This window comes from Tachypleus tridentatus, chromosome 5 (assembly GCF_004210375.1).
Source record: "Tachypleus tridentatus isolate NWPU-2018 chromosome 5, ASM421037v1, whole genome shotgun sequence".
Lineage (NCBI taxonomy): Eukaryota > Metazoa > Arthropoda > Merostomata > Xiphosura > Limulidae > Tachypleus > Tachypleus tridentatus.
Window position 1 is genome coordinate 45,656,728 of NC_134829.1, and position 22,027 is coordinate 45,678,754.

At 33.6% G+C, this 22,027-nt stretch overlaps 1 protein-coding gene across 1 annotated transcript in view; it reads left to right on the forward strand.

The window, feature by feature from the left end:
- The window catches only part of LOC143251073 (uncharacterized), a 257,132-nt gene that overhangs the window by 82,170 nt on the left and 152,935 nt on the right, over window positions 1–22,027 (forward strand). The window contains exon 2 of the mRNA XM_076502426.1: window positions 20,811–21,920. Coding sequence (XP_076358541.1) covers window positions 20,858–21,920 — 1,063 coding nt within the window. The 5' untranslated portion in view covers window positions 20,811–20,857. The remainder of the gene's footprint in view (window positions 1–20,810; window positions 21,921–22,027) is intronic.

The following is a 22,027-nucleotide window of genomic DNA, read 5'->3' on the forward strand; positions in this document are numbered from 1 at the left end:
GAGGGGAATAAACCCCTGATTTAACCACTGTAAATCCAAAGACTTACCGCTGTGCCAGTAAGGGACTTTTTATACCGCCATCTTCACGCTAGATAATCTTGAATTAGATTCCAGCCGTTAAACGGAATATCAGAACTTACCATCTCTCAGGCCCTCCAGTGGCACAGCGGTATGTCTGCGGACTTACATAATAAAAACCGGGTTTCGATACCCGTGGTGGGCAGAGCACAGATAGCCCATTGTGTAGCTTTGTGCTTAATTCAAACAAACAATCATCTCTCAGTTAGAAAACGATATGTTCTTTTGTTCGAAAAGCTTTAAAGTTGCTTGTATAGAAAATACAGATAAAAGCGTAAACATAAACGGTCATTTTTAAGCAGCGAACCAGGTATAAAATATATTTAAAAATATGTAAGTATCAGATACAAAACTCTAAAGTGTTATTGGCTGGAAAATGACATAGTTTTTTTTTTATTTAAAGAAAAACAAATGGGCCTTTTTATTACATTCTATGGTGGCTAGAGGACGCTCGATTCGCAAATTGTAGGGCGTGGGTTTGAATCTATCACACAAAACATGCTCACTCTTTCAGCCATTGGGTGTTATAATGTTCCGGTGAATTTCACTATTCATTAGTAAAATATTAGCCTAAGAGTTGGCGGTGGGTGGTGTTGACTAGCTGCCTTAGTCCTAGTCTCCCACGACTAAATGACAGAAAGCAAGCCCAGGTAGCTCTCCTGTAGTTTTGTACAAGATTGAAAACAAACAAACAGTACAATTTTTTAAATTTACTACACTAACGCCTGCACGCAGCTTCGTTGTATATATTCGTTTATTACGTCTGTTATTTAATTATTGTTTGAAACCGTCGGTGCGTAGTGAAACTTCGTAATTTTCAAACTGAGGAAGATTGAGCCTCGCACAAAATATTTCAGTTTGTGTTTTATGACACCTTTGCTTGCAAAACTACAGCAATGGTGAGTAAATTATGTATTTGCGAAACGTACAAATGTCTCGTTTTAGCTCGGTTTTGTAATCTACTGTTTTACACATTCCATCGTTTTAACGTAAAATTTATTCGAGTAATGAACAGAGCAATGACACATGTCTGAATGTAACCTATAGTTTCATTTCCGCTTCACTTGTATTGTCATTTGTAGCAAAGTTGAAATCAACAGGAAAAAAATTATGGTTTCACTATCATAACCTTGTAGTATCCTACGCTCTGGTATTCAGACGTATTTCCTAGAACGGTTCCTTTAGCAAATTTGTAACACGATCTGAGAGAAATGCATAATTTTCTAGCTATAAATGAAGACTGAGCTCTCTTATTGTTTCGTCGCTTATAATTAAATAACAGTCTCATAATTTCCACCATTATTAATCTTTCATAGTGTTTGATTAAATAAAAATATATTTTCAGTCTATGGTGCATTATACAATGGAAACAATCATACCATTAACTTGCTTTGACTGACACCAGCCCCCTCTAGAAAATCAAAATGTAGAAATTAATAATTTAACACAAAAATAAAAAAAAAAATGTTTAAGATATCAATTGAATAAAATTATTTGATGATGAGGCTAAAAAAAATAAATGATCACGAGAATTTACAATAATAATAAACCTTACTAAATTCACACACGATTATTAATTCATTTATTAATAACTGTTGATTATCGTTTATCTTTAATATTACAATGAAATATTCTTTATCTTCTTACGTCCGTCACTGGTAATTTCTTTATAACTTTTAACATAAGAAGGTAGTGTAATTAAGTGCCAATAGTATCAAGTATTAATTATATAAATCATTTAAGTACAATATCAATTTAATCAAAGAGTTATTTATGTGAAAGGAAACTTTATCTTTACAGAAAAACCTAAATTAACTAACGTTTTGTTGAAAGTTTGTGCGTCCACAAAGTTTGTAAATGGAACCTCTTTTTCCTTTCTGAGTCCGTACTTAACGTTAATGGTCGTATTGTTTCAAAGAAAACTCCACTGAACGAACCGAAGACAGTAGAAAAAGTTTAGTGGGTTTTGTTTAGAAACAATTTTCTAAATGGCTTTTTCAAAGAAAAGTCAAATGCATATGAAAAACAAACAAGAACTGAAGAAAGTGGATCCATCTTGGTTGGCTGATCCAATGCAGGACTCCATTTTTAATCCTTGAAAGCTTTAGATTCTTTAAGAAACAATGAGGATAAAAATGATAAAAAATATTCTACAAACTTATATCCTCTATAATCTTCGTTAATGGCATAATAATTACCAAAGTTTTCCTTGCCATGTATTGATCTTTTAAAGATATTAGATACACTGAGTAAGTAGCACATTTAATTAAGGATATTAATTGATGTACAAAACGTTTAAACCACTGACTAATATACATCTCTCTGTATGCCACTACACTCTGAAAGGAAAAGCAAAACAAAGTGAATATCTGGAACGCGTGTCTTGTGATAAATCGTGTTTGTTTTATGTTCCTATGCACTTACCAGTTGACTAAGTTAAAACATTAATTATTCAGTTTAGGTAGAGACCAAACATCTGTATATCCTATTGATAGATTAATTGAAAACAAGACTCTTAATTTATTTTGAGTTTATATTTTAAGTGGTGTGACTTAAAGGATTAGAAAAACTCTTTTGGTTGACGTAAGTATTAGAACGATATTAATGTTAAATTATTTTAGTAATTATACTGGAATCTGGACCGTTATTATTAGTATAACAGATTCTGTTGATTATTTGTAGTTATATAGTCTGTGAAGAAATTCCCGTGTTCTTGTTTTCTGTCTAATAAACGTTTATCTAATAAGTAAACATAATTATTCAATAACTTAGGTGGCGTATTCACGAAGAAATGAAATTGAAAATGGATGCCAAATAAGTAAGACAGTTCTTATGTTTGGAATTTGTTTTGGAATTCCGCACAAAGCTACTCGAGGGCTATCTGTGCTAGCCGTCCCTAATTTAGCAGTGTAAGACTAGAGGGAAGGCAGCTAGTCATCACCACCCACCGCCAACTCTTGGGCTACTCTTTTACCAACGAAAAGTGGGATTGACCGTCACATTATAACGCCCCCACGGCTGGGAGGGCGAGCATGTTTGGCGCGAACCCGCGACCCTCAGATTACGAAGCGCACGCCTTAACGCGCTAAGCCATGCCGGGCCTAAGTTCTTATGCATCTCCACCTTTGTTTAAACGTAAAATCCTAGGAATTTTCACATATTTCCGACTAAAACTATCAATTTTTGGCTCTTGACTTACTATATTACATACCTTGCTCTTAAAGTAAAAGAAACGTAATGTTCACGAAGTCTGTTTTTACTGGACAGTCAGAAGAGACAGTCAGAAACAAAACGACCACGTTAAATATACGACAAACTACAAGTATCATAACTAGTTTCAAAATTCGGACGCGTTTTGATATAACAAATAAATCTAACATCTGCAATATAAAACAAGCTTCACAACATGAAAATGATGACCGTCACATGCATCATACCTGCAACGACACATTCAGTAACTCTGTTTACAAATACAGCGGCTATGACTGTCTTCACAATAAATATGACGTCATTTTAAACACTGACAACACACGATATACCTGAAAAGCTAATGGTTAGCGTGATTACGAACAAACAAAACTTGTTGATATTTGCGACAAATGAAATGAACGCCAACATTCAGATATCTCAACAGATCACTTTCCTAACACTGATATTAATGGTATTCTGCTCAAACTGCGCAGAAATCAAAATATATATTTTTAATATCAAAATATTTGTGTTATAGTTTCGAGTATGTTATAAATTTACGAAAAACGAGTTATTGCAATTTCAGCAAATTATCGAATCGTGTTACATGCTTAGATAGCAGATGATAATAAACCTCAGAAGCAACTGATTTTAAAGTAAGAACATTCTTGTTAGATAGCAGATGATAATAAACCTCAGAAGCAACTGATTTTAAAGTAAGAACATTCTTGTTAGATAGCAGATGATAATAAACCTCAGAAGCAACTGATTTTAAAGTAAGAACATTCTTATTAGATAGCAGATGATAATAAACCTCAGAAGCAACTGATTTTAAAGTAAGAACATTCTTATTAGATAGCAGATGATAATAAATCTCAGAAACAACTGATTTTAAAGTAAGAACATTCTTATTAGATAGCAGATGATAATAAATCTCAGAAACAACTGATTTTAAAGTAAGAACATTCTTATTAGATAGCAGATGATAATAAACATCAGAAGCAAGTGGTTTTAAAATAGGAACATTCATTGGTAAGAATTAAATAACTTTTTTTTTACACATGGTTTTAACGCCCTTGTTCTTGATTTTAACGCCCTTGTTCTTGATTTTAACGCCCTTGTTCTTGATTTTAACGCCCTTGTTCTTGAGACCTTAAATAAATACAACTTTGATTTAAAAAAATTGTAATTTTCAAAAAAGGAAAAGTATACATTGGCTCAAGAAATTTAATTATATGTTAGATCACAAATTTCTGGAGCGACGTAAGTGGGTTTTACAAGAACAGGTTGGATTACATAGTATCAAGTTGCTCTTTAGAAAAATACGAGATTGTAAGCAGGCGAATAAACTACGATGCAAAATAAAAATCTTTACCAGTTCTAGATTGGATTACATAGAGGAAGTTTTTTCCTCTATTCTCTATCTACATGAAACGATATTATTACGCGCAACGACATTCGGATTTGCACTTCATTAAATCCCGGTTCACTAGAGTTAACTCGTTATCTTGATGACTGAATTTTTATTCAATAACAACTTGGAAGTAAACAGTTTCTCTCGTTAAGTCAAACTGTATATGGCGAGTGTTAGAGATAGTGTCATATTAGTGTTCTGTGAGAAAACTGTTAAACCGAAATTAATTTGATATGTTTTATATTTCGAAGTGTAAGTAAAAAGATAATAATACATCGTGAAAAATAAACTTTATTTGTAGCAAAGAGAAAATATTTTGAAAAAAATCAAACTCGTTCTTACCAAGTACAATACTATTCAAACGCATAGCGGCATGTCTGTGGTGGGCATAACACAGATAGCCCATTTTGTATCTTTGTGTTTAATTCCAAATAATCAGTCAAACTAACTATAGTTTCCGCTCTAAGCGATACCAGCTGGAACTGTAGCTAGAAGTCTTAAGTTCGTTCCGTTGTAATCGAAGTTTACATAAAAGTGTAAGCTGGAACTGTAGCTGGAAGTCTTAAGTTCGTTCCGTTGTAATTGAAGTTTACATAAAAGTGTAAGCTGGAACTGTAGCTGGAAGTCTTAAGTTCGTTCCGTTGTAATCGAAGTTTACATAAAAGTGTAAGCTGGAACTGTAGCTGGAAGTCTTAAGTTCGTTCCGTTGTAATCGAAGTTTACATAAAAGTGTAAGCTGGAACTGTAGCTGGAAGTCTTAAGTTCGTTCCGTTGTAATCGAAGTTTACATAAAAGTGTAAGCTATATTAACGACATTGGTCTCTCGTCATCAGCTCTTCTTCCAAGTTTACGATACAATCACAAGTTAATTGCTTCTTCAGGTATTATTTTTTGTATTTTATTTTCAAGTAATCTACCCTGTGGCATTTTATTATTTTCTCCTTTCAACATGTAAATAACTTTCCATCATAAACTTTTCTATGAACTTCTAACACCCACCAAATTAAAACAAAAAAGGAAACTTGTTGAGAAAATATTCCGGCTTTTCGTGCAGAACTAATTATTAATTTTCATGACATTTTCCATTATAATTCTACCCTCATAAAAGAGTCATGTCCACACTAGAGAGTGGCTAGCTCATTTAATGGTAGCTGGACAATAACTTTTAAATATTTTTATGTTATATTCTCTCACCTAAGTAATTACTTTACTTGGCGGAAGGCTACTTCTTAAAATTATTAATTTAAATAGCAGTGTTACGAAGCTATTGTTTTAGGGTTAATCGTGGGTGTTTTGTGCTAATTTTTTATTCTCCCTTTATTGTTGTGTCACATTAATGCAACAAACCTAGTTATGGACTACATAGTAACCGGTAAGATTTTTTCTTTGCACTGACGTCACTTGTGCAAGGGAGCGTGCAGTTAGCAAATGGAGCTGACGTCTCACGAGATTAAAATACGTAGATGAAATCATTTGTATATCAAACTTTTAGTGTTTTTTTTTACTATTTTTTTTGTACGTCGTAGGTTTATGTTAAACTGCATCATATTACCTTTAAACTTTCCAGATCTGTAAGATGTGTTTTTCATTCATACAAACTGTAGTTTCATTCAAGCTTCGCAAATTCGACTTTTTCTTTTTCTACTTACGCTTTATAAACATGGATGTAGTCAAAAGGAGCTACAAAATAAAGTAATAGTTAACGCATGTAATAGGCTTACCTTCGCCGTAGAAAATTATCCATTTATAAGTTGTACTTGCACTAATGAAAATAAAAGATGGCTACTTCAGAATAGTTTAATATTTTATAAATCCAGATTATTTTAGATAATTGGTTATTTTTCGAGCACACTATTACCTTTTTTATGTGAAAAGTTATTTTTGGTCTTACACTGATTTAAATATCGAAAATAAATGTGGATAAAGTGTATTAAAAAGGAATACGTTGAGTGAGATTTATTGGAGAGAGCGACATCTACCGTCATTAGACACATGATATTATTTACCAAGAAATTTTAATAACCACACGAATTCTAGTTCATCAAGTACTGTGTCTGGGCATCTTGGAAGAGGAAGTGCGTGGTTGAAAGGTACGCGCACATAAAAGAACACAATAGGTATCGTTAGCGAATTGCCAGGAAATCTTAAATATCAATGATCATATGTATTAACCTACATTAAATATTGAAAGTGTTTTAAATTATATCTCATATACCCTCTGTCATGTTATACACGAAAAGAGTAGGTATTATTACTCAATATTACGCAATATGAAGCAGAGGGGACGTAGCCTGCCTCATGTAATATGCATTGTAAAAGTGACGACAAATACCACCATTAGTTCGGAGAAAAGTGTTTGTTTGTAGTTAAACTCAAGGCTTCACAAAGGACTATCTGTGTTCTTCCCACCAAGAGTCTCGAAACCGGTTCCCAGCTGTGCAAGACCGTAGACATCCTGCTGTGCCACTGGGAGGCGGAGACAAAAGCAACCCAAAACTTAGATACTGTTGACTAGCTGCATTCTTTCTAATTTATCAGTTTCAAATTATAGAAAGTTACACGGAGACATGCTTATTGTGCAGTTTTGTACAAAATCCTGAAATAATAATCAGATTACGTAAGTGCTAATCATTCGTTTTCCTGCTGGTGCAGCTGTAAGTCTACGGATTTACAACCCTAAAATCAAGGGTTCGATTCCCGTCGCTGGGCTCAGCAGATAGTCTGATGTGGCTTTGTTGAAAGAACAACAACACACGCTAAATATTAAACGTATACTGTTGTGAGTCTTAGAGAGCAATCAAGGAGGTTACTAAGAGGCTTTTGGTGTTTGTTGGAGATAAAAAAATACATTATAGAAATAAAGTATTGAGTAATATTAATCAGCAAATAGAACTTCCCTACAGAAATGTTAGCAGCGTTTTTTAACCTCAATTAAAATTTACAGCTAATAGCTAGGTTTGTTTGTAGTTAAGCGCAGTGATACGCAATCGGTTTGCATTCTAAGTTTCCAGACATGCTGCTGTGCCACTGGAGAGCAAGTTTGCTCGGAAAGAAACGGCTTTATTTGCTTCTCAGCGTAATAATACAAATTCCATCTACTGGTGTATAATATATTAATTTACTGGTAAAGTTGTTACCATTGAAATACCATTCAATAACTTATCGAAATTGTTTCTATTTCTTGTAAATTTTGATGCTTGTTTAAGAGGTTGATTTAAACCATTTCTATTTGTTGAATTTCGAAAAGCTCAAAAGTTCTTCCACGATATTACATGTTTAATATAATTCTGGTTCCGTGTAAGAGAAACTGAAATTTCTTTTTGTTCCTTTGCTGTTGGTATACATAACTTTTTGATTAGAATATAAATAAGGAACGGAACATAATTATTTTCTGCACTCAGTGAACTGGGTATGAAAGTTCTAATATTCCAAAGGAAAATCCGAGTGTTCACGAGCAATATCTCATAATGAATATCGCCAAAAACAAACTAACAAAGAAACGAGACCAAAGTAAGCTGCGCTAGATGACGTAAGATCGTATGAAAGAGTTAGGGAAACAGATCATTTTTCATCAAGTCAGTCAGATGAATTTCTGCTCACTGAATTATTATACAAACAAAATTAGGCTTATAAATAGAAAGGAATTATTTATCAAAAACATAGCTTTCGTTAAATTCAATTACAAATGTCAATTTGGTTTTGTGGGTAATACCCCTGTTAGGCAGAGCACAGATAACCCATTACGTAAGTTTGCGCTTAACTAAAAGTAAATAAATGTTAACAGGAATAACTGATGCACACAGTTAACCAAAAGTAAAGAATAAAGATGTTTAAATAATACACACAATTAGCCAAAAGGAAAGAATAAAGGTTTTTAAATGATGCACAGAATTAGCCAGAAGGAAAAAAATAAAGGTTTCCAAATGATGCACACAGTTAACCAAAAGGAAAGAATAAAGGTTTTTAAATGATGCACACAGTTAACCAAAATGAAAGAATAAAGGTTTTTAAATGATGCACACAGTTAACCAAAAGGAAAGAATAAAGGTTTTTAAATGAAGCACAGAATTAGCCAAAAGGAAAGAATAAAGGTTTTCAAATGATGCACACAGTTAACTAAAATGGAAAACTAAAGGTTTTGAAATGATGCACAGAATTAGCCAAAAGGAAAGAAAGAAGGTTTTTAAATGATGCACAGAATTAGCCAAAATTAACAGCTGTCTTCTCAATCCGTCTGGTGTGTAGTTTAGATAGTTTACGTAATTTGTTTATTATGTGTAAGACAATCAGTGATGTCGAGACAACCCACTTGTGGAGAAAGATATGTGTGTAAAAACGGCTCGTTTGGGTTGAGAATTTTTTTATGTAGAGAAGCGAACAACGTTTCGACCTCCTTCTGTCATCGTCAGGTTCACAAAGAAAGGAAGAGGTAACTGACCGGAAGTTGACCACAAGTTTGAAAGGGGTTGTGTAACTGAGTGTAGGAATGTAGTGGTCGTGCTTAGATGTTTGATTATATTTATTAATACACTCAGTTACGCAACCCCTTTCAAGCATGTGGTCAACTTCCGGTCAGTTAGCTCTTCCTTTCTTTGTGAACCTGACGATGACTGAAGAAGGTCGAAACGTTGTTCACTCCTCTACGTAAAAAATTTTCTCAACCCAAACGAGCCGTTTTTACATATATATGTGTGAGATACTCTTCGTAGGTATAGTCAATCAAAATGCAGAGAAATCACACACTTGTGAAATCCAAGAAGACTTTGTTCAAACCAAAAGAATGTTTTATGTAAAACTAAACATTTTCTTCTTTAACTATTTTTTCCCTCTTTGATCAAATATGAGAAAGCTGTATTTTTGTTTGAAAATGTACTAATGTTAATATGGCGTGTTCACGATCAGTTTGTTTGTATATATTCATTAGCTTGTTACGTAATAAGACCTGCGGGCAGATCATAAGTGGGTGATGTTAGAAGCCTTACCATAGCTTTAATTATATAGCTACATCCTTAGGATGTACATGTTTGTGAATAGCACCAGATAAACTGACAATTATCTCGAGTCTTTCGGAAATTTTATTTCATAAACAGCTGCAAAACTGACGATCAATGTGATGAAAGATGGCGAATATATTAAAATCCTCTGAAAACTTCAACACGGAAAATGTATCTAGATATTCAGATGTTGAATAATATTCTTCTGATTAAATCGAGGTCTGATTGCTTACGTTTTTTAGATATCAAATGGTGTAAGGTTGTTTCTGTCTCGATTAATCACTTTCTTATTTATTACAGTGTTAGGCCCGGCATGGCCAAGCGTGTTAAGGCGTGCGACTCGTAATCTGAGGGTCGCGGGTTCGCATCCCGTCGTGCCAAACATGCTCGCCCTTTCAACAATGAGGACGTTATAATATGACAGTCAATTTCACTATTCGTTGGTAAAGAGTAGCCCAAGAGTTGGCGGTGAGTGGTTGTGACTAGCTGCCTTCCCTCCAGTCTTACTCTGCTAAATTAGGGACGGCTAGCACAGATAGATCTCGTGTAGCTTTGCGTGAAATTCAAAAACAAACAAACAATTACAGTGTTTTGATAAAGTGTTCTAAGTTTCTCATACTTTAAAACTGTCTGATTGTTTTTAATGATGAAACCCTCTTGTTTTATTCAAGTTTTGTTTGACTTGTTATTGTTTTTGGCTCTTGTAGATAGAAATCGTGTACCGACAGACGTGCCGTAAAGATTTACTATTTCAATTAAAGGTTAGAGCCTCGTGTCTTAAAAAACCGAGACAAGTGTTCTGATGATAAGTGATAACAAATTTAACAATACTTGGATGTGACGTCACACTTGCTACAGATTATGTTTTTGTTCTGTTAATTCAGGTGGCGAATATGAGAGAAAAATTATAATAATATATAATTCACCATATCTAATATATCTATAGCTCGTGTTACAAAGGGTACATAATAAAAATTGGAACACATAGCATTGATTCCATAACCGTATAAGGTAATCTCCGTCATGATAAGGAGGTAAAAAACGTTTAAAGTAATACTGTATATTTATTTAGTGACTTTAACTTAAGTTATCATACAGTTATTTTAAAACCCAAACTGTGAATACAGTAAAGGTATTAGGCCTATCGTACTGTGAACACAGTAAAAGTATTAGGCCTATCGTACTGTGAATACAGTAAAAGTATTAGGCCTATCGTCACCTAAAAAGACAAATCTCTATTCTCAAGTTTTCGTTTTCATTCTCGCCAGATTATCCGTGACTTTACAGTTACCGTTCCGAACTGTTAACCTAATGATTTATTGTCCGCTATATATTATCCTAAAAAATGTTCCCCGTACTTTGGGATCGTGAGTGCATATTAAGAGTGACGGTCAAATCCCACTATCCGATCAGACAAGAGTAACCTAAACGGAGGCGGTGGATGGTGATGACAAGATACCCTCCCTCTATTCTGTCAGTTGAAAATCAGAAACGACTGTGTGAAAGTAAGCATTGTGCAGCTTTGTGTGAAATTCTGAAACGACCAGGACCAAATACGAGCTATTTTTCTCCCAATATCCTTCACAAAGTGTAATATGTAACTTTCATCACGAGCTTACTTGTTTTGTAATTTACTTACAGGTTTCTCAAGCCAGTTCGGGATTTTAAGATTCGCACTTCTTATAATTTGTTTCCTTCTTTTCGTTTTATTTAAAATATTCGTATATATTTATTTTTACACAGTTCTACACTCACACACACATACAGGTGTGTATACGTAATCTCGCTATAATTAAGTTTTCATATCTGTCTTATATTGTTACTTCATCCAGCACTCTCTGTAAATATCTTTCTCGTTTCAATTTCGTCACGATAGTAGTTCTACCTATACCAATTCTCATAATATCTGGTACGAGAGTGCCACCACATGAAAACATAACGAGAACTGACTTTCAAGAAAATGTAATATCCTACATTATGGAGTGTCTTCCTGGTAGCTTTTATCCAAGGTCACGATAATCGTAAACAGAAAATGTAGGTATGTAAATAAACACACGATCTGTGTCTCCGAAATGTAACTTTATATATGTATCGCAGCTACGCCTAGAGCAATCGATTTCCTACAACTTTATTAATCTACAACAGGAAGTAGCAAAATAGAAAAAAAAATATATATAATTAACAAAAATTGCTGTATAAGCAGTATGACTGGTAACAATGTTCTATAAACAATGTGAATAATTAAAAATGTTGTATAAGTGGTATGACTGGTAACAATGTTCTATAAACAATGTGATTAATTAGAAATGCTGTATAAGCAGTATGACTGGTAACAATGTTCTATAAACAATGTGATTAATTAAAAATGCTGTATAAGTGGTATGACTGGTAACAATGTTCTATAAACAATGTGAATAATTAAAAATGCTGTATAAGCGGTATGACTGGTAACAATGTTCTATAAACAATGTGATTAATTAAAAATGCTGTATAAGCAGTATGACTGGTAACAATGTTCTATAAAAAATGTGATTAATTAAAAATGATGTATAAGTGGTATGACTGGTAACAATGTTCTATAAACAATGTGATTAATTAGAAATGTTGTATAAGTGGTATGACTGGTAACAATGTTCTATAAACAATGTGATTAATTAGAAATGCTGTATAAGTGGTATGACTGTTAACAATGTTCTATAAACAATGTGATTAATTAAAAATGTTGTATAAGTGGTATGACTGGTAACAATGTTCTATAAACAATGTGATTAATTAGAAATGCTGTATAAGCAGTATGACTGGTAACAATGTTCTATAAACAATGTGATTAATTAAAAATGCTGTATAAGTGGTATGACTGGTAACAATGTTCTATAAACAATGTGAATAATTAAAAATGCTGTATAAGTGGTATGACTGGTAACAATGTTCTATAAACAATGTGAATAATTAAAAATGCTGTATAAGCAGTATGACTGGTAACAATGTTCTATAAACAATGTGATTAATTAAAAATGCAGTATAAGCAGTATGACTAGTAACAATGTTCTATAAACAATGTGATTAATTAAAAATGCTGTATAAGCAGTATGACTGTTAACAATGTTCTATAAACAATGTGATTAATTAAAAATGCTGTATAAGTGGTATGACTGGTAACAATGTTCTATAAACAATGTGATTAATTAAAAATGCAGTATAAGCAGTATGACTGGTAACAATGTTCTATAAACAATGTGATTAATTAAAAATGCAGTATAAGCAGTATGACTGGTAACAATGTTCTATAAACAATGTGATTAATTAAAAATGATGTATAAGCAGTATGACTGGTAACAATGTTCTATAAACAATGTGATTAATTAAAAATGCTGTATAAGTGGTATGACTGGTAACAATGTTCTATAAACAATGTGATTAATTAAAAATGCAGTATAAGCAGTATGACTGGTAACAATGTTCTATAAACAATGTGATTAATTAAAATGCAGTATAAGCAGTATGACTGGTAACAATGTTCTATAAACAATGTGATTAATTAAAAATGCTGTATAAGCAGTATGACTGGTAACAATGTTCTATAAACAATGTGATTAATTAAAAATGCTGTATAAGCAGTATGACTGTTAACAATGTTCTATAAACAATGTGATTAATTAAAAATGCTGTATAAGTGGTATGACTGGTAACAATGTTCTATAAACAATGTGATTAATTAAAAATGCAGTATAAGCAGTATGACTGGTAACAATGTTCTATAAACAATGTGATTAATTAAAAATGCAGTATAAGCAGTATGACTGGTAACAATGTTCTATAAAAAATGTGATTAATTAAAAATGCTCTATAAGCAGTATGACTGGTAACAATGTTCTATAAACAATGTGATTAATTAAAAATGCAGTATAAGCAGTATGACTGGTAACAATGTTCTATAAACAATGTGATTAATTAAAAATGCTGTATAAGCAGTATGACTGTTAACAATGTTCTATAAACAATGTGATTAATTAAAAATGCAGTATAAGCAGTATGACTGGTAACAATGTTCTATAAACAATGTGATTAATTAAAAATGCTGTATAAGCAGTATGACTGTTAACAATGTTCTATAAACAATGTGATTAATTAAAAATGCTGTATAAGCAGTATGACTGGTAACAATGTTCTATAAACAATGTGATTAATTAAAAATGCTGTATAAGCAGTATGACTGTTAACAATGTTCTATAAACAATGTGATTAATTAAAAATGCTGTATAAGTGGTATGACTGGTAACAATGTTCTATAAACAATGTGATTAATTAAAAATGCAGTATAAGCAGTATGACTGGTAACAATGTTCTATAAACAATGTGATTAATTAAAAATGCAGTATAAGCAGTATGACTGGTAACAATGTTCTATAAACAATGTGATTAATTAAAAATGCTGTATAAGCGGTATGACTGGTAACAATGTTCTATAAACAATGTGATTAATTAAAAATGCTGTATAAGCAGTATGACTGGTAACAATGTTCTATAAAAAATGTGATTAATTAAAAATGCTCTATAAGCAGTATGACTGGTAACAATGTTCTATAAACAATGTGATTAATTAAAAATGCAGTATAAGCAGTATGACTGGTAACAATGTTCTATAAACAATGTGATTAATTAAAAATGCTGTATAAGCAGTATGACTGTTAACAATGTTCTATAAACAATGTGATTAATTAAAAATGCTGTATAAGTGGTATGACTGGTAACAATGTTCTATAAACAATGTGATTAATTAAAAATGCAGTATAAGCAGTATGACTGGTAACAATGTTCTATAAACAATGTGATTAATTAAAATGCAGTATAAGCAGTATGACTGGTAACAATGTTCTATAAACAATGTGATTAATTAAAAATGCTGTATAAGCAGTATGACTGGTAACAATGTTCTATAAACAATGTGATTAATTAAAAATGCTGTATAAGCAGTATGACTGGTAACAATGTTCTATAAACAATGTGATTAATTAAAAATGCTGTATAAGCAGTATGACTGTTAACAATGTTCTATAAACAATGTGATTAATTAAAAATGCTGTATAAGTGGTATGACTGGTAACAATGTTCTATAAACAATGTGATTAATTAAAAATGCAGTATAAGCAGTATGACTGGTAACAATGTTCTATAAACAATGTGATTAATTAAAAATGCAGTATAAGCAGTATGACTGGTAACAATGTTCTATAAACAATGTGATTAATTAAAAATGCTGTATAAGCAGTATGACTGTTAACAATGTTCTATAAACAATGTGATTAATTAAAAATGCAGTATAAGCAGTATGACTGTTAACAATGTTCTATAAACAATGTGATTAATTAAAAATGCAGTATAAGCAGTATGACTGGTAACAATGTTCTATAAACAATGTGATTAATTAAAAATGCTGTATAAGCAGTATGACTGTTAACAATGTTCTATAAACAATGTGATTAATTAAAAATGCAGTATAAGCAGTATGACTGGTAACAATGTTCTATAAACAATGTGATTAATTAAAAATGCTGTATAAGTGGTATGACTGGTAACAATGTTCTATAAACAATGTATTTCATTAAAAATGGTCTATAAGCTGTATGTATAGGAAAAAATAAACGTTTATTAGCTTTTGTTTTGCATGTTGCGTCGTGTTATGATCTTTTCTTTCGCAAACGTATCAATAAATTTAAGCTGAAAGAAGAAAAACATATTTTGTTTCCTTTATACGTTTAAACGTATTTTATTTCTAAATATACGTATTTGCTTTTATGACAAAGATACTAAGACAGTCCCTAATTTTTAGTTATTCATTAGAGAGAAGATAGACAGGGAGCAGCACCCTAGCACCAACCATTTACACTAAAGGCGTGATCTTCACTCTTTTCACACACTCACAGCCTAATGTTCGAGAAGCATTTTACGGTATCGCGCGGATTCGAATTCAAGCCCCTGGCTTTTTAATTCATAGCTCTACTCGAAAGCCAACTTGCGCCCTAAGTTATATCTCAAAAATATTTTGGTCTTAATTACGAACATGATTATTTTTCTTAGTAAAAACATGAAAACATGTTTATGAATGTTACTAGCATGCTTACGTTTTCCATACTTGACCCAAAGCTATCCCTAAACGTGGCCTAAGCTGGTTAAATAAATAAATATGAATGTGGTTTGATTTCATCATTGGATCCAATGTTTGTAACCTGAAGAATTGTATTCTGTAACCAGTAAGCCTAATTTTTTACGAGTTTTGTTTTCCACTTAACGCAGTTAACGTTTCTGACCTTCATCTACATTTAATTACTTAATCAATTTAATATTTCGTGTTTTTTAACATACATTCCTAACTAAGCCACACTTAAGTTTACTGTTGGCTAGTTGCACTAAGTTAGAGCAATGTTACAAATTCTGTGCTTCAGACGGACATGATTCTTCCATCTTTGAAAGCATACATTATAAGTAGTACTTGCCTAAGATGATGATTTCAATCCTCGACAACGCATCTGCACGGACTTCCAATAGGCCCTATAGTGTACTTGGATGTCAGTTACCGAAATATACTGAAACCGCATTTGGACACTTGATAGATGTGTGGATGAGTAGAGCTGCTATAAATTTAATGTATTCTGTTACATTTAACAGGAGTGTATTTGAAAACTTATTGTCATTTATAAGCTACAAATCCTTATTTGTTATCGTGTAATTGTACCAGGAATATGCTCTAACATACCATAATGGCTCATTGAGTTGAAAGATTCTCTTTCGCAACTAAAACTCGCTGCTTTCTTAACTACTCATTTGGTTTATTGGTTTGATTCTACGATGGGCATTGAAGGTTGCTATGAAATGGTGTATCCTTTAATAGTATCGTTTTGCAGCTATTGTTCTTCTGAAAATACTTTGACATACATATATATATATATATCCGTTGTAACATTCAGCTGTGAAATGTTGAAAATTCGTTTTCATTTTTGTTTTGTTGCTAAGCTCAAAGTTACACAATGAAATATCAGTGTTGTGTCCACCTCTTTAATCTGAAATATCAGTGTTGTGTTCACCTCTTTAATCTGAAATATCAGTGTTGTATCCACCTCTTTAATCTCAAATATCAGTGTTGTGTCCACCTCTTTAATCTGAAATATCAGTGTTGTGTCCACCTCTTTAATCTCAAATATCAATGTTGTGTCCACCTCTTTAATCTGAAATATCAGTGTTGCATCCACCTCTTTAATCTGAAATATCAGTGTTGTGTCCACCTCTTTAATCTGAAATATCAGTGTTGTGTCCACCTCTTTAATCTCAAATATCAGTGTTGTGTCCACCTCTTTAATCTGAAATATCAGTGTTGTGTCCACCTCTTTAATCTGAAATATCAATGTTGTGTCCACCTCTTTAATCTGAAATATCAGTGTTGCATCCACCTCTTTAATCTGAAATATCAGTGTTGTGTCCACCTCTTTAATATGAAATATCAGTGTTGTGTCCACCTCTTTAATCTCAAATATCAATGTTGTGTCCACCTCTTTAATCTGAAATATCAGTGTTGTGTCCACCTCTTTAATCTGAAATATCAGTGTTGTGTCCACCTCTTTAATCTCAAATATCAATGTTGTGTCCACCTCTTTCATCTGAAATATCAGTGTTGTGTCCACCTCTTTAATCTGAAATATCAGTGTTGTGTCCACCTCTTTAATCTCAAATATCAATGTTGTGTCCACCTCTTTAATCTGAAATATCAGTGTTGTGTCCACCTCTTTAATCTCAAATATCAATGTTGTGTCCACCTCTTTAATCTGAAATATCAGTGTTGTGTCCACCTCTTTAATCCCGTTTTGTAGCGATATATGCCTTCAACTTAGCACTGAGCCATTAGAATCAATTCGTTGCCTATTAAGTATATAAGTATTACATACAGCGTCAAACATCGAATCTGCGGTACACGCCACAGTATATAGTACTGACAAGTGCAAACAATGCTTATAAAGTACGATTAAATATCGGTGTTTTAGTAAGAGTGTATTTGTTTGTTTTTCTTCAACATTCAGCTTATCTAACTCTTCACCAAGAGTTGGATTAATGCAACTCGAAGAGAATATTTGTTATATTATCCTTTTTACAAGATAATATTATAGGGTTTACAATGGAATCAATGTAAACTGGTTTATCAAGCTTTCTTATTTACTAAAACAGTGTTATCACATCAACAGCTTGTCCTGCCCGACATACAATATAATTGAACCGGTGTTTCTATTCTAGTCAGTACTTTGTTTAGTGTTATTTGAGCAAATATCGCTTTCTTCTGCTAATATTCAAACGTTTGTTTGTTTCTTGTCTGTGCTAGCCACCACTAATTTGGTTTGTTTGTTTTGAATTTCGCGCAAAGCTACTCGAGGGCTATCTGCGCTAGCCGTCCCTAATTTAGCAGTGTAAGATTAGAGGGAAGGCAGCTAGTCATCACCACCCACTGCCGCCTCTTGAGCCACTCTTTTTACCAACGAATAGTGCAATTGACCGTCGCTTTATAACGTCCTCATTCTGAAAGGGCGAGCATGTGTGGTGCGATAGGGACTCGAACCCACGACCTTCATATTACAGGTCGAGCGCCTTAACCACCTGGCCATGCTGGACTCTTCAACTGTACACATATAATTCCAAATTTATCTCAGATTAATTACCTTGGATATCTATTTTCCCTCTTATTTCATTTTTTACTACTCAAATCATATACTTGTAAACCGTTAGAAAATGTCTCCTGTTTAACAAAAAAACATTCATAGTCTTCTTCTGCAAATAAACACAATTTAGTATTTGGATAAAACAAAAGTAGAATATGGACAACTAATCTACCGTACATCTGCGGATTTATACTGTTAAAAACCAAATTTCTGTGACATTGGTGGGCAGGGCACAGACAGATCTTTGCGCATAATAAGAAACAAAAACAACAACGCAACAAGTCTAGAGAAATAACCACAAAATTAACATGTACTAGATAGATAGGTGGACAGACATACAAGAAGAAATCATAAATTGGATCGAAAGATACGTTTAAATAAAAAACAAGTTACCATGCAGCGATAAGTAATCAGAAAGAAATATTGATAGTTGTAGCCACATTTATAAGAAATAAAAGTAGCTGGAGATTATTTGTAAAATGGAAGAGTTATTTCTGATGTGTATGTTTATTTATTACAAAGAAGTTTTGTTTGTTTGTTTTTGAATTTCGCACAAAGCTACTCGAGGGCTATCTGTGCTAACCGTCCATAATTTAGCAGTTTAAGGCTAGAGGGAAGGCAGCTAGTCATCACCACCCACCGCCAACTCTTGGGCTACTCTTTTACCAACGAATAATGGGATTGACCGTCACATTATAATGCCCCCACGGCTGAAAGGGCGAGCATGTTGGGCGTGACGGGGATGCAAACCCGCGACCCTCAGATTACGAGTCGTAGGCCTTACCACGCTTGGCCATGCCGGGCCCCCAAGGTGCGCACATTGAAAAGTTCAAAATGTACGTTATGTGAAACTGCAAATAAGTAATTAATGTATACATAAACACGTCATTCTAGACAAATTGGTTAACTCTTTACTTCCAAAATCAATGCAAGCTTTGCTACTTTCTCTTTTGTTTGGTTTTTCACTCGGGAATTTTTTTTCCTTCACCTGCTGAAGATAGCAGTTTATTTTATTAAAAATTCATTTGGTTGTATTGTTTGTTTTAGTACACTAAAATATAAATCAAACGGTCACATTTGAAGTTCATATTTAATCTTGTTCTGGGATCGATATGCCCTCTAGTGGCGCAGTGGAGTGCTAGAAACATGGTTTGGGTTCACATGGTGGGCGGAGCCCAGATAACTCTTTGTGCAGCTTTGTGCTTAATGACAAACAACAACCATGGTACCCATGTTTTTAACAAATCATTTTAATTCGTTTCATTGGTTATAAGCCAATCACAATAATTACAGCTGGAAACTCTAAAATCAACATTGTTTGGCATAAGGAATCCATTTTTCTTATAAATTTACAATTTTTCCGTAAGTGTAGCACACTGACACACACACACAAAAGAAACTTTTAATCTCTTGACAACAGACTACATTTTGGAATTATTGGATCACTGACTACATTTTGAAATCATTGGACCACTGACTTCGTTTTGGAATCATTGAACCACTGACTATATTTTGGAATTGTTGGACCACTGACTACATTTTGGAATCATTGGACCACTGACTACATTTTGGAATCATTGGACTACTGAATACATTTTGGAATCATTGGACCACTGACTACATTTTGGAATCATTGGACTACTGACTACATTTTGGAATCATTGAACCACTGATTACATTTTGGAATCATTGGACTACTGAATACATTTTGGAATGATTGGACCACTGACTACATTTTGGAATCATTGGACCACTGACTACATTTTGGAATCATTGGACCACTGACTACATTTTGGAATCATTGAACCACTGATTACATTTTGGAATCATTGGACTACTGAATACATTTTGGAATCATTGGACCACTGACTACATTTTGGAATCATTGAACCACTGACTACATTTTGGAATCATTGGACTACTGAATACAGTTTGGAATCATTGGACCACTGACTACGTTTTGGAATCATTGGACCAGTTACTACATTTTGGAATCATTGGACCACTGACTACATTTTGGAATCATTGGGCCACTGACTACATTTTGGAATTGTTGGACCACTGACGACATTTTGGAATAATTGGACCACTGATTATATTTTCCGTTACTGTTGTTGTTGTTTTATCAGACGAAGGATACTCGCAGTGTTCAGAGCGCTTTTAACTCATTTTGTAGTTTTGTTCTTAATAACAAATACTATATTATTATTTTTAAATCTAAACTGTCAATTATTTTATGATTTATGCATCACTAATAAGGTGCTATTTGTTGCTACTAACACCTTAGTCTAATTAATATTGTTGTTTTTATCAAACTAAATAATTCGTTTACATTGATTTTAAGCTTGTTTGATAACTCGTGTGCAGTTTAAAAAAACTAGACGTTAAGAATATTGTTGTTCGATCCACTGTAATTGGACTATCTTTGTCTTGCAGGATTAAACAATTTTGGAACCCAAAAATTATCTCTCGAGGAAGTAAATATGAACCTCTGTAAATCTACCCCATTCTCAACCAGAGCGAAGTCACTGAGAGAAAAGTTTGGGTCTAAACGAAGTTATTCAGAAAACTTAAAAGGATCTCAAGTTCCAAAAGAAGAACTTGTTGCTGAACGTCAAGTGAGTGTTGGATGTCTACATGTTGCTCCTCCACTACCTTCAGAACAGTTTAACCCTTATTCCACTCTGTCAGAGGATACGTATTGTAGTGCTTTGGATATCAACTCCCATCAAGGTGATCCGAGGTTTCCATGGCAAAGAGATGCTGCCATCCAGTGTGATATATCACCAGAAGGTAACGCGCCTTCTTCAGCTCGTTCTTCTAGACAGACTACGAAGATTTTCCGGTCTGATCCTAAAGGCGGTGTCAAAAAGACCGAATGTGAAGTCAAGTGTCATTCCGCTAGTGCTTCCTTTTACAAAAACTTGCCAAAGGTTACTTCAAAATACATATCCACCCCGTCTAAGGTGGACCTACCACATGAAAATACTGATGTTTCTAGTGATGTTATTCCACGTCATAAAGGTTGTTCTGGGCTTCAACGGTCCATGTCTCTGGAACGTGGCAAGTACAAATCTAAACTTGTTCACCAGACGTCAGTAGATGAGAGCAGATTTCTTCAACCTTCTCCCTATGTTCCTCATCACGTGCAGACTCTTACCCCCAGCTTGGAGGGCGTATCCTTCACTGAGTCCACACCTCCTCTCGCACGTGAAACAGCAGAAAACAGTAGTGCTCCCAACTCTCGTACGGCCACTCCTCCTCACGAGGTACCTCCCCAACCGCTCTCTGATGCCAACGTTTCAAGTTTTGCTATGCGAAAGCCCAGTGGTGGGGAACTCCGAAAATTACGTTTCGTTCGTAAAGAAACGCACTCTGCTCCAAATTCCTTGGAGGAAACTACTCCTCAAACACCAGAGAGAAACATAAATAGTTATTTCAATCTTGACAACATCCAAAAATTCCTAGACTTAACATTGTCCAATGCTTCGTCCAAGAATAATTCACTGGATAGTCGTTTTCATTTAGGTCTTCCTTCTCAGAACGGTAAGTTTTAGTTTTATAGCTTATGTGGTACCATTTTCACAAACTAAATAAAAAAAAGTGAAATTCTAAAAAGACAGAAACAGTTTCTCCACGAATTATCTCGCAAG